General features: G+C 43.4%; 1 protein-coding gene and 1 non-coding gene across 4 annotated transcripts in view; both read right to left on the bottom strand.

The window, feature by feature from the left end:
* Positions 1 to 4,027, bottom strand: part of SEPTIN7 (septin 7) — a 117,975-nt gene extending 113,948 nt beyond the window's left edge. Inside the window, exons 1-2 of one of the 3 annotated variants that reach the window (XM_038557330.1) lie at positions 3,838 to 4,027; positions 2,229 to 2,230 (exon numbers count right to left, since the gene is read on the bottom strand). In XM_038557330.1, the coding sequence (XP_038413258.1) occupies positions 2,229 to 2,230; positions 3,838 to 3,898 (63 nt within the window). In that variant the 5' untranslated portion in view covers positions 3,899 to 4,027. Of the gene's footprint in view, positions 1 to 2,228; positions 2,231 to 2,853; positions 2,970 to 3,837 lie in introns of all 3 variants that reach the window. The other 2 variants (XM_038557328.1, XM_038557329.1) reach the window with 2 other exon arrangements.
* A 3,254-nt stretch (positions 4,028 to 7,281) lies between these two features.
* TRNAM-CAU lies at positions 7,282 to 7,354 on the bottom strand. The gene has a single exon. It is a non-coding gene; the product is annotated as a tRNA-Met (tRNA).
* Positions 7,355 to 14,376: the final 7,022 nt, after the last annotated feature.

Below are 14,376 nucleotides of genomic sequence, written 5' to 3'. Positions count from 1 at the left end.
GGAGACCCGGGATCGAATCCCACGTCGAGCTCCCGGTGCATGGAGCCTGCTTCTCCCTCTGCCTGTGTCTCTGCCTCTCTCTCTCTCTCTCTCTGTGACTATCATAAATAAATAAATTTTAAAAAAATTAAAAAAAAAAAAAGAAAAAGGAAAGAAAGAAAAGTCCTTCATCAGTCTGAAAAGCAGTAACCTAACTGTATCCTGATACCTCTAGTAATTGGCAATGCCAGGATTTAAACCCACATCTGCCTGACACCAAAGCCCATATTCTTAACCATTATACTATATTTGTCTCTTATTACTTTGAACTCAAATCCCTGTACGTAATCCCTAGCTCTGGAGAGCTGGACTGCACCAGGCACAAATCAAAAGGACTTTCTGTATGTGTGGCCTAAAGCATTCAACATGGAAAGCAAACCAAGCTGCCTCCTTGGCCCTCTTTCCCCAGGCTCATGCCCAAAACTTGGCTCTCTTAATTTTTGATGATGCAAATAGAAAAGACAAAAATATATATATTTCTCCTCCAGGCCTAGAGCAGAGTCACTAAACAATACTATCTTCTTTAGGGACTATCCTGGTTTCTATGATGACCTCCTCTCAAGGAGGAGTAGGTCCCAGTCCTCTCCAACCACACTCCATGTATAGAGTACAGAATAAATGAATCCAAGATAAGAAAAAGCCACATGGACTTAAAAGCATTTAATAAAGTCTTCCCTTCTCAGACCAGTATCTCCACACCCTCTCAAAATGTTTAAAGACCTTGGACTTGACCCATCCATACTGCACTCCCCCACCTGTTTTCCTATTTTTGAACACAATTCTTTTTTTTTTTTTTTTTTTAAGATTTCGTTTACTCATGAGACAGGACAGAGAGAGAAGCAGAGACATTGGCAGAGGGAGAAGCGGGCTCTTCGCAGGGAGCCCAATGTGAGACTCGATCCCAGGACCCCGGGATGACGACCTGTGTCAAAGGCAGATGCTCAACTGCTGAGCCACCCAGGTGTCCCTTTGACCACAATTCTTAATAAAAATGTCATAACCCAACCCCCAAAATTCATACTAAGTGCAGTATGTTGCTATTTTCTCTTTCTTTCCTACTTTTTAAAAATTATTAGAAGTCGACAAAATTGATTTCAAGACCCACTAATAGGGCTTAATCGGCAGGTTGTGAAAACACTGCTGTAGAGACCAACACTCTACATTGAACAGTATGCTCTCATCTAGCAAGCCTAACCCATAATCATGCTACCTTAAAATTCTACTTCTCAAAAACATTTTTTTTTCCTACATCAGTTTCACGGTGCAATAAACCTAATGTCATTTGCTGCCCAAATTTAGTTGGGGGTGGGGGGGAACCTATACACATTTTTAAAAGTCCATTTTGTCTCAAAATTCCAGCAAAATACATAAATGTTAAAAGCTTTACACCTCTAATCAAAAATTGACGAGAGTGTATTGGCTCAAAATGTGAGACATGATTCTCAGTTGGTAATTTAGTCATAGAGCAGTACTCTACTGGCAGTTCCCAGAATAGAATCTATAGTGAATATGTGTTTCATCAAATTATGAGAAGTCTCATCAACTATGAGAAGACTGAAACCAACCTGCTCTACCACTATCTTCACTCTGACTGGTCGATGGCATCTGGCCACTCCCCCATTCTTGAGACCTTGGAAACCACAGATCTAATTCTTCCTACTACCCACGCTTGTATGTGGGTCTGTGTTTTTGTCATTATCTCTCTACAGTTGTTCTAAGGTCTGTCAGGAGTCCTACTTTGGGTTAGACTAGACTGGAAGTTCTGGTGTAAACATATTAAGATCATTTCTACGAAAAAAAATGCACAAATGCAACCAACCAATTTTACAACAAGCTTTTGAAACATGATCTACTGATAACACTACCTTCCATGTAGTTAACATACTAAAAATCTTATCTCCAGATCAAAACCAGAAATTCTTAACTAAATCACAAAAATATAATACCCTCTCTGTAAATTAAAATCCACTTGACAAACACAAAATAAACTTCTATCATCAGTTATGATCTTCAAATCTGTAAGCTTAAGAGGGTGTGTGATATTTTTTAATAACTATTAAGAAGACTTGGCTCCACCACGTTGTCCCATCACAGAAAGACACACTACTACTATACAGACCATCTAAGTGGCTTCCACATTTATTTCATAGCTGACTCAACCCTATCTCCTCTGGCCCCACCCACTGAACAGCTGGGTGGGATGAAAGATGGTTTCCTGCCCTCCCCCTGCCCCTTCACTTGCTATTTGGAGGAATAACCAGATTAGAAATTGTTTTTATCCTGCTAAGGCACCACCCTTTGGTCTACTGGGATTCCATAAATTTCATCCACACCTGTACACTTAATACCTATAACGTTTCCTCTTCAACTTGCTTCAATACTTGGGGAGGAGGAGACGCCGACAACGGACTATACGCATCACGTAAATATGTGTCAAAAAAAAAAAAAAAAAAAAAAAAGGTAAAATGCTTTCCAATCTAGATTATCTGTTCACTCAGATTCTCGAGGGCAGTCGGGAAAGTACTCTTCCATTCCATCAAAATAGCACAGCCAAACAAATCCTAAAGTTCAACTATAACCATAAACTCGCTACAATCAGTTACTTCAGTAATCAAGCAAACACCTGGACGCCACAAATCCTTTCCCTACGCTCTAATTAAAAAAAAAGAAAGAAAGAAAGAAAAAGAAAAAAAGAAAAAGAAAAAACCAACACACACACACCAACCAGACTTGAAACCGTGCACTCCCAAAACCTAACTTGGCAAATGGAAACGTGTCCGAAACCTCTCGGTTGCTTTATTTCCTACTATACGCACCGTAGGCAATGGAACTCAGGAGTGGAAAATGTGAATGAAACGGCCTTGTTCTTTTTCCAATACGTGGGGGAGGAGAGGAAATGAAAGGGCTTCTGGAGAGAAGAACTGAGAACACTGAAATACGTTCAAGAATCAACGTCCTTAAACATCACCGGTATTTCCAACTCCCTCCCTTTTCCAGCGACCCTCCCCACCCTTTCCAGGCCTGGGGGCGCGGGGCCCGGGGTCCGGGGGTCCGGGGGAAGCCCTCCCCAGGCGTTCTCTCGCCCCTTTTTCCTAAAAATCAAGCCCAAAGCAGCGCCTTGGGTCTCCGCGCTCCAGCCTCGCCCGCCATCCACCGGCCTGCGGGGCCGCGCCTGGGGAAAGGGAACCCCGAGAGGCGAGGAGGAGCAGGAGCAGCAGCAGCAGCAGCAGCAGCAGCGAGGAGGCGACGCGGCTGCTGGAGCCTCTGCAGCCGCCGCCGCCGCCGCTCCAGCCTGGTGCATCCTCCTTCCTCCCTCCCCGCCGCCGCCCGGGCGCGCACACACGTCCCCACCCTCCTCGCCAGGCCCGCTCCCCACGAGCCCAGCCGCGCCGCGCCGCGGGGGCAGCCGCCGGCCGGAGGAGACAGGGCCGCGGGCGGCGGCGGGCCGGGCGGGGGCGGGGGCGGCAGGGGGCGGCAGGGGGCGCCCCGGGGGGCGGGCGGGCGAGGCCGCGGCTCACGGCCCCCCGCTCCCGCGCAGGAAACGCCGCCGCCTCGGCTCTCCCCGCATTCAGTTCAAACTGTCACCGCCGCCCCGTCCCCTCCCCTCCCCTCCCCTCCCCCCGGGCCCGCCGCCGCCGCCGCCGCGCCCCGGGCCCGCCGGGGCCCACCCGCCTCCGCCAGCTCCCCGCGTCGCCGCAGGGCGTTCCCCCAGCCGGGCCCGGCGGCGCGACCCCCCCGCCCGGCCCCGAGCCCGGCGCCGCCGACCCGGAGCCGCGGCGGCCCAAAGCTGAGACTCACCCATGGTGCCGCTGTTGACGCTCCTCTCCTCAGCAGCAGCGGACCTCGCACTGACCGACATCCCCTCCCCCCGCCGCGACCAGCCCGGGCGCAGCGCAGCCCGCCGATTCTCCAAAGCCGCCTACGCCGGTTCCGCGGCGCAGCCGCCCCGCGTCGCGGCCCCGCTTACGCAGGCGACAGCGGGCGGACTCCGCCACTGGCTCGCGCCCGACTCCCGCTCCCTCCTCCGCCCCCGCCCCCGCCCCGCCCCTCCCCCTCCCCCTCCGACGAGGCTTCCGGGCCCAGCCGACGCCAGCGCCGCTCTCGCGAGATTACTCCCGCCCGGCCCCGCCGACTCTCTCCATTTCGAACATGACTTCACTGGCATCGGCGCTCTTTCGCTGCCCAGGTTTAGCCGCCATGTTTAAACCGGCGGGGTTCGGCCCCCTCCGCGGGAGGGAGGGGCGGGGGGGCGTGGGTAGTCAGGCCTTTACGCGTGTTTCTTCGACACTGCTTCTGAGGTTAAAGCGCGTTCGGTGTGTGGGCGAAAAGCCCGGGGACGAGGAGAGGGAGTGGCCGGTGGGCGACGAGGGTGGGGTTTTGCCCGAATTAAAGATGGCCCCCGCGAGTGCCGCCCCGCGCGACTGCGCGCCGGCTCGGGAGCTGCGGAAGCGGCGGGGTCGGCCTGAGCGCGCGCTTACGGAGTTGGCGTAAAGCGAGGAGGCGCCGCGGGAAGAGGCCGGGCTGTGAAGCCGCTGCTCTGGGCGCGGGGTGGGGGGGCGAGTCCGAGCCTCGCGTTGCAGCTGCCGACCTGGCGGCAGGGTGGGTGCGGGTGCAGAGACACCTGGAGGCAGGTGTCTGAGCCCTCCGTGCATCCCCGTCTGCTCAGCTTTCCGGGACTCCCGGGGGCGCTTGCCCCGGCGTCCGCCCGGAGCTGTCACTGCGGTGCCCTGGCGCTGCCCCGAGGTCTCCGGCTGCAGCTGTTGCTGCGGACTCTGCACGGCCACCCTCGTGCTAGCTCACCCCGTCCGTCCCGGGTTCCCTCCCGGTGGAGCTGCATGCGCTCTGGTTGCAAAAAAAAAAATGAACGGGCACGTGTGGAACCCTCGGACGAGAGAAAGCAATCAAGGACTGAAACTGGGTGGTGTCCTACTGTAGCCCTAAATGTCGCTCGCTTTGCTGGAGTGTGGCCTCATCCTGCTCGGGACAGCCCACGGTCTTTTGTACCTTTCTGGAAACCTAATGCCTGTCTTTGCATGTATCGCTCATGGCTCATGCACGTTAGTGTCTCTCCTGCTAAACCGCATGTTAAGGAATTAAATGTATCTAATATATTGTTACATAATGGATCACATGTATATGATATATAAATAATCATCACGAGCCCGTGCAAGACTGTTCATAGCGAAACAATGTAAATGTCCACTTACAGGAGAAGGGACGAGTAAGTCACGCTCTTGGTTGGACAAATCGACATACACGGGATACTAAACAATGGAAATTCATGAACCAAAGCTGTTCGTATTGATTTAGAGAAAGTTCATTAACGTGATGTTGAGCAAAAAAAAAAAAAAAAAAGCGAGTTGCAGAAATATGTATATGGTATATCATAAAGGCTTAAAAAGGCAAAACTGAGATCAAATTGGGGAAATCGTTGTAAGGAAATGATAGATAAATTCAGAATAGTGATTCCTTCCTGAGGAGAGAAGGGGGTGTAGTAGGGAAGGTTCACTCCTATCTATAATATTTAATTTTACGCCAAAAGTAATCTGTTGAAAATGTGACAAACCTTAAAGCCTAGGTCTAGGTGGAGGATACTTGGGTATTAAATTGTCATTGTTTTCTCTACTCCTTTGAATACTTAAAATGTTTCGAAGTATTTTTTTTTTTTAAGGAAGGAAATTTTATCTAAGGAAACAGCTTATTTTGAGTCTTGTTATCTATGGTTTCCTTAGTCTCTACTTGTACTGAATTGCTCATGAGTTCTGTTCACAGCTCATTTGTCCAGTCATTGTGTTAATTTTCTCAAACTTCAAAGGGCATTTTACTTTAGGAAATTTCATTAAATTTCTACCTTGAAAAGGCAGTATAAGCAGGAGTTTAAACATGTGACCTCTGAAGTCCGACTGCCTGGCTTCTAATCCCAGCTCCACCATTTACAATGGATATACCCAAGGACAAGTTACATAACCTTTCTGCAACCCAGTTCCCTCAGCTATAAATGGGGATAATACTTACCTGATGGAGTTTTGTTTTGTTTTTTTAAGATTTTATTCATTCATTCATGAGAGACAGAGAGAGAGGCAGAGACACAGGAAGAGGGAGAAGCAGGCTCCATGCAGGGAGCCCGACGTGGAACTCGATCCCAGAACCCCAGGATGAAGCCCTGGGCCAAAGGCAGTCACTAAACCCCTGAGCCACCCGGCTGCCCCTGATGGAGTTTTTGTGCAAGTTAAATGTGCCCAGTCCATAATAAATATTTAATAAATATTACCTACATATAGCACATTTTAAAATATAAAATTATTCAGAATACTATTATTGCTTAATACTCTATAATGAAGAAAACCCTTGCCTCCCATCTCTACTGATATATTTCTTTGAGGTGGATCTTTTAATGGATATGAAAGAAATGAATTTTGTTATTTTGCTCAATGAAAATGGATAAATTCTTTATATAAATAAGAAGGTGTTTGCCTGAGGTTTCTTCATGCTCTCCTACAAAGTAATAACTGCACTACTTTCCACTGAAAATTATGTGGAAGGTTATAAGCAACGAGATGACGACAACCTATAGAGTTTTCTCCAGAAGGAGTTCTAATAGTGTTATATAATTGTGTGTATGCACATGCACTCATGTATTATAAATTTTATGTTGGGGGTGGAGAGAGAATTGTATTGGTTTTAGGATCTCTAATGTCTGCAGTATTCTACTTGCTACTAAAAATAGTCTAGACCTTAACCTTCTGATTCAAAAACAGATTTTTTAAAAACTGATCTGAAATCCTGCATGGACACTATAGATTGTTTTTCGTCACATATTTACAGTGTCCGACCTCAAATGAGCCTTCAACTGTGCCACACAACTTGCTTCCCTACTTAGCTCTCATTTTCACAGCAGCCACTTCAGATTTTCTCCGTTGTTTTCAATGCATCTCCCTCATTTATTCTCAGCAAAAAATAAAACCTATCAGAGAGGAAATCCCAACCACTTCCTACTTCCACATTCATAAGCCTACCTGCATCCACGTTTATACTTTTTTTTTTTTCTTAAGGTTTTGTTTATTTATTCATGAGAGACACAGAGAGAGTGAGGCAGAGAGAGAAGCAGTTTCCATGCAGGGAGCCCGATATGGGACTAGATCCTAGGACTCCAGGACCACGCCATGGGCCGAAGGCAGGCACTAAACCAGGCACTAAACCACTGAGCCATCCAGGGATCCTCAAGGCATAATTGCCTCTTGGTGGTTCCACTGCGGCTCAAACCCAGGACCTTCTGCGCATGAAGCAGATGTGCTAACCACTACACTATGGTACCCGTTTATACTTTCAAATGTCACAATGAAAAGGTGTCACCCAAATCTAAGGCACACGTTTCTACGTGTATCCCCTCTTTGGTGCCTATCCTCTGGATTCTGTCTCCTGCCTTCCCAGCAACTTCACTCAATTGATTATTTATTCAGTAAGCCTCAGGGTTCTGTCCCTACCACTCCACTGAAATTCTCAACAGGGTCACTAACAATATCTTTGTTCAATTCAGTAGATCCATTTTCTTCTTTTTTTTTTCACATAACTTTTAAATATTTTAGTTCCAGTGTAGTTAACATACAGTTATATTAGTTTCATGTGCACAATATAGTAATCCAACAATTCTATACATTATTCAGTGCTGATCATGGTAAGTGAACTCTTAATCCCCTTCACCTATTTCACCATCTCCCCACTCACCACTCCTCTGGTAACCATCAGTTTATTCAGTCTCATTTTTGGTTTGTCTCTTTTTTCTTCTTTCTTTTTTTCTTTAATTCCACATATGAGTGAAATCATATGGTACTTTGTCTTTAACTTGTTTCACTTTGCATTATACTCTGTAGTTCCATCCATATTGTTGCAATTGGCAAGATCTTTCTTTTTAATATCTGAGTAATATTCTATTTTGTATATGTACTACATCTCTTTATTCATCTGTTAATGGATACTTGGGCTGCTTCCATAATCTGAGTATTGTAAATAATGATGCAATAAACATAGGGGTGCATAATTATTTTCAAGTTAGTGTTTTCCTATTCTTTGGGCAAATACCCAGTATTTGGGTATTTGGAGCATATGGTAGTTCTATTTTTAATATTTTGAGGAACCCCTATACTATCTACTTACAGTGGCTGTACGAGTTTGCATTCCCACCAACAGTGCATGAGGGTTCCTTTTTTGTAGTGGATCCTTTTCCTTATTTTACTTGACATCTCTATAGCATTGGATACTAGTGATCATGGCCTGCTGCATTTACATCCTTTGATATGAAATCCACTTAGTTTTCCTTCTGGATCTCTGGCTTCTTTATTTTACCTCTAGGACCTCCATCTTCTGCCTGTCACTCAAATGTCCAGATACCTCAGCATTGTGTCTTGGTCAGTTTATTCCTATCTCATTTTTTATACTACGGTGATCTCATTCACTTCCATGGCTTCAGTGACCATACATATGCTAATAACTCCAAAGTACAAATTCCTAGTCCAGTTTTCTCTCCTTACTACAAATCTGCATACATGACTGCCTTCAAAATACATGTCCTGATAGACATTGTATTGTATTTGGCATGTAACAAATGTCCTAAATTCAGGAAGTCTACACACTTGTCTTATGTGCCCACTAAGAGAAGGGAAAATATATGTGGCCTTAAAATGTGTATCTTAGGGGCACCTGGGTGGCTCAATGGTTGATTGTCTGCCTTTGGCTCAGGTCATAATCCCAGGATCCTGGTATTGAGTCCCTCATCAGGTTCCCCATAGGGAGCCTGCTTCTCCCTCTGCCTGTGTCTCTGCCTCACTCTCTGTCTCTCATGAATAAATTAATAAAATCTTTTTAAAAATGTATATCCTTGAAATTTTTTTTAAAGATTTTATTTATTTATTCATGAGAGACACACAGAGAGAGGCAGAGACACAAGCAGAGGGAGAAGCAGGCTCCATGCAGGGAGCCCAACATGGGACTCCATCCCGGGTCTCCAGGACCACGCCCTGGGCCAAAGGCAGTGCTAAACCGCTGAGCCACCCGGGCTGCCCATCCTTGAAATTTCTTAATAAATGCAATTTGTATTTTTTAAAAAAATACATGTCCTGATATTCCAAGATATCTCAAAAACAATGTATCCCAAATTAAACTCCTCATTTTCATTATACTTACTTTTATGTTCCCTATTTCTAAATGGTATCATCATCAACTCAATGCCTAACCCAGAAATATGAGTGTTATACTCAGCCCCACCCTCTTTCCCTGTCATCTCCTAGAGCCATCAGAAAGTCCTGTCTGTTTTTACTTCTCATAAACCTCCAATCTCTCCATTTCTCTCCATCTCCACTACTACTGATCTGCCTAGGCCAACATCATCTCCTACCTCAACTCTCTGCAGTAGCCTTTCTACCTGGTGCCTTGTTCAACTCCATCTCATTTTTCATATTGTACGCAAAGTAACCTTTCTAAACTTTAACTATGTCACTACCCTGTTTAAAGTCTTCAAACTTTCCCTCAGGAAACAAGTCATACAGTTCCTCATTTCTGGCCAACCTACCATGCCTTGCCCTCTAAACTCTAGCAAGCCTTGCTGTTTTCTCTGTTTTTTTTTTCATTCTCATTTTATGCTTGCTTTCCTCAACTGGCTTCTCAAGGTTTCAGCATAGCCATCATTTTCTCTAAAAGCCTTTCCTGATCTCCCAAGATTGGGCAAGGTGCCCTCTTATCCTCCACAGTATCTTGAGTGACCACACCTAGAGTGGTCCTAATAGCAAAGTATTGTAAACATGTGTCTCTTCTATTGGAGTCTAAGCTTAAGGGCAGTGGCTCTTGTCTTGTTCATTAGTGTAACCCCAGAACATGGTACAGGGTATGATATTCATCACTTCATTCAACAAATATTTCGTGAGTCAAAACTGGGTACAAGGCACTAGCACAGTGATTGATGTATGGAATCATTCAGGAGGTCCCTGAAATGCAAGAGTATCCATGAGGTCAAAATTATTTTAGTTATAATACTAAGTATTTTTTATATTTTTTTTTCATTTTCATTCTAACACAAGCATAGTGGAGTTTTCCAGGGACTATGTGAAGTGTGATAATTGCCACTGATCGAATGCAAAAACACTTAAGTAATCCAGTACTGTCTAATTTTTTTTTTTTTAATGATAGTCACACACAGAGAGAGAGAGAGGCAGAGACACAGGCAGAGGGAGAAGCAGGCTCCATGCACCGGGAGCCCGATGTGGGATTCGATCCCGGGTCTCCAGGATCACGCCCTGGGCCAAAGGCAGGCGCCAAACCGCTGTGCCACCAAGGGATCCCCAGTACTGTCTAATATTAAGCCAGACATGAAAGACATTTGCAGAAATATAAAACAATGAGTCTTCAAATTAATTTTTTGAAGGATATGGTTATTTTTCATAAAAACATTTATGTTAACATGTAATCGGTTTATTGTCATTTTTTAATGAATGAGTAATATTTTTAAACTTTCCCAGTTTTAATTTCTAGGAGAGTAAATATCCATAGATATATTCCACATAAAGAAAAAGTTTCTGGGGTCCTCAACATTTGTAAGAATGTAATGAGATCCTTCTTAAAAGTTTGGAAATGCTGCACTAGCACATATTATATGTGTTCGATGTAGATGTGCTAAATAATTAATAAAAGTCAGTTTGCCAAAATTCTAGCACACAGCTGCTTAATGTTTCTTAATCAAAGCTTCCCCCAAATGCCCAGAATTAATGTCTAAATAGGCGCACATGCACGTGCACACACACACAAACCCGGATTAATATCAAGTATCTATAAATGAAAATTTTCTTAACTTGACTGTGCTTTGTAAACTAGGGAAATATCATTGTTTTGGTAGCTACCTATGATGAATATGGGCCAATTTTGTAATCAGGGCTACTTATAATATTCTGATGGTTGACTTGAAAATGAGAATTTTTATAGTCTGTCATTTCACATCAATCTAATTTAATCTACATAATGGCTTGGTGAAATAGGTACTACCCCCATTTCTTAAATGAGGAAACCAATGTTTAGAGAAGTTAAGTGGGAGTACCTGGGTGGCTCAGTGGTTAAGCAGCTGCCTTTGGCTCAGGTCATGATCCTGGAGTGCCGGGATTGAGTCCCACATTGGGCACCCCATGGGGAGCCTGTTTCTCCCTCTGCCTATGTCTCTGCCTCTCCTCTGCGTCTCCCATGAGTAAATAAACAAGATTTTAAAAACAAAAAGAAGCCAATGGTATTAGGTCTATATATGAAGGTTTTTCTTGAAGCCAACTCAGAACATGACAGTGTCAGTGAGATAACACTTCTCAGTATTGCCAAAACTTAGCAAACAGTCAGGTTAGGTGGTAGGGGTGGAGCTTGAGATTTCAGTTGTGTGTTTTGTGAAGTAGGTTAGGCAATTTGCAATATTCCCCATTAACAGTAGTATCCAATATCCAAAAACCCTTGAGTGCTTTTTATTCCTCCTTTGAAGGACAGTAGAAGAGGATTAAGAAATGATTTGGGCGGGTGGGGGGGGGGAAGCCTTTGATTAAATAAAACTTTATTTCTTGTGAAAATTAAAGACATATAACTTATTTGCAGAAGTTGAAACTAATTTAGTTTCATATGAATGATTATGGGAATATAATTTGTTCAAATTAAACTTAGAATATGAAACCTCATAATTCAAGATATCCCTCAAGAGAAATACTCTGCCATCCACAAAACCTCATTTAAGTATCGTGAAATACAAACACAGGGAATAAAGGTAAATATGGTTTAAAATTTTGTACTTAACTTTTAAATATTTGAAAACTAATATCCTAGTGTATTCATCCTAGTGTTAAATTCTTGATTAAATAGCATAGATATTAGAGAAAAGTTCTGTTGAGATCAATCCAACTAAAAATTGACAATGTTAATGTTCTGCAAATGAAAGGGAAGAGATATTGACAAGCCCTTTTATAGACTTAAGAATCCATATTGTACAGGAAGTCAGATGACACTTGCAAGGTTATACAACTAATGAACAAAAATTAGAAAACATCAAGCCTCGTACTTCCTCTTCCTTTGTGAAGATCAAACTTTACCCCACAGAGGAAGAGAAGCCAAAAGACACAGTAGTAATAACAAAACAGAAGAAAATGAAAGAACCACGCAACTTGAAGACCAGAGATTTAAACAAACAGCAAAATAGCTGTCTAAACAGCAAATAGCTCCCATTCTTAAATTCTTTATCTTAGAAAGAGGAGTTTTCCTTTTTCCCACCAGCCAAGGAGGAGAGGAGGAGAAAGCACAGAAATAGGATGTCTGAACCCAGGCTGCCCCAGGAGGCCTAATTTATCTCAACTTATCAGTGGAGGCTCAAGGAATTTTCAAATTCCAAAGCTCTCCTGGAAGCTTCATTCCAATTGCAGATGAGAGCCCCACTTCCCTCTGAGGAAGTCCCTGGCAATAGACTGGCATCACAGTTGCCCCTGGGTCTGCAGGAAGAGAGGAAGCCATTTACCTCCATGTTTTCTTGCCAATCAGCACCTTGTGGAGCCATCCGATCTGATTACACAGTAGAAATACCATCGAGCACAGTACTGGAGAAAAATCCAAAGTGCATAAAAGAAATCTATTGTAAGTGGAAAAGGCCACAGTTGCCAGCTCCTTTTGGCATTTCCTACCACTGAATCATCAGCTAACTGATATAGGGGAGGTAGGGAAACATGGTTCTATGAGAAAGCAGCTGCCTTCAACAGCTAGACTTAATATACTGACTTTGGCAATGATTGAAGTCTCCTGCTATATAAGAGGTTAGTGAAAGTGAATTCAATTGAACTTAAGTTTGTGTAGATGGAACATGTTAGGTTAGAATAAAGCTATCATTTTAGCAAGCAGTAGGAACCTACCCTCTCCAAATCACTCTTCCTAGCAGACCTCTGAGTGAGTGACTATTTCCTGAAGGCACACCTCACAGACCTCATATCTAGGAAAACAGGAAATTCAGGGAGGAAGCAAATGCCTGTGCCAGACTAATGTGGTTATTTTATGTGGAGCAATTGTACTGGATTACCATGGAGACTGACGGGCGGAGGACAGATGCTTAGTAATAGTTAAAATAGTATGTCATTTCTTCCTTCCTTTGTGAGACTCCCGACAACTTGCACTCTTTCTATACTATACCTCTAATCATTTGACGTTGTTTGGATCCTATTTTAGGGAGATAGTTAAACATTTGATAAAAAATAGCATCTGTTTGTGATTGTTGCCCATGATTTGATCCATTTCATGGAAGGAATCATGATTGAAATCTATTCATGGTTTTTAGTTAATACTCTTTTTTTCCCTGATTTGCTTCCAGAAATTTGGCAGTAAGTGATAACATTTTGCCAGTCAATTGCTGTAAACAGATAAACAGATTTTATGAAACCAAAATAATGGCCATCTTTAGCATCCAAAATGGTAGTAATACAGTGTTAAACACTAGTATTGAACTATAGATATTTCCCTAGAAATATTTAGAGTTTATTAGAATATTATTAGAGTTTAGAGTTCTATTCTAAAGGCTACATTTGTGTCATAATAGAATCTAATATCTTAAGAGTTGGAAGACACATTGTAACTCTAAACAGCCACCTACCAAATTCAAGAACTTGTTCAAATATTATTTTTTTCATGTCATGTGTAAGACCACAGTACCAACTATTGAAACTATAAATGTTCGAGTTTGAATTAAATGAAGCAGATGCCTTACAGATGATATATTATTTTATAGCCCCATAGTTCAGTTCACATGTGGCATGGGTGTAACTCTTTCTTTCCCTTTTACAATTTATAACACATAAGTAAGCCAATTCTTCTAAAATCCATGTTTGTGATCAAAGTGTTCATTTAATTGCTTATTATTTCAAATTACGTTTTTGGTTTGAGCTAAATGTCAATGACATTTAAATGTTATCAAGGAATGCAAGGCAATTAAAATGGTTTCTCTTGTAAAAGTTACTGTTTTTGCAAATCTGTAAGCAAACATGATTATGAATTACTTTTGCTATGAAACCGCAGAGCCTGAGGATAGACTAAATATTAGCTCTATTTTCATTTTGTACACATCTAGCCTTGCCTATAGTAGGCACCCAAATATTTTTTGGAAATAATTCCATGTACCTTTAGGGATCATATATGGTTTAGGAAACTGAATAGAATAGAATCGAAAAAGCAACACCTGGGCAGCCTGGGTGGCTCGGTGGCTTAGTGCCACCTTTGGCCCAGGGCCTGATCCTGGAGACTCAGGATCAAGTCCCACGTTGGGCTCCCTGCATGGAGCCTGCTTCTCCCTCT

Source organism: Canis lupus, chromosome 14, assembly GCF_011100685.1.
Source record: "Canis lupus familiaris isolate Mischka breed German Shepherd chromosome 14, alternate assembly UU_Cfam_GSD_1.0, whole genome shotgun sequence".
Taxonomy (NCBI): Eukaryota; Metazoa; Chordata; class Mammalia; order Carnivora; family Canidae; genus Canis; species Canis lupus.
Note: the sequence above shows the minus strand (reverse complement) of the source record. Positions and strands in the feature narration are given on the sequence as shown.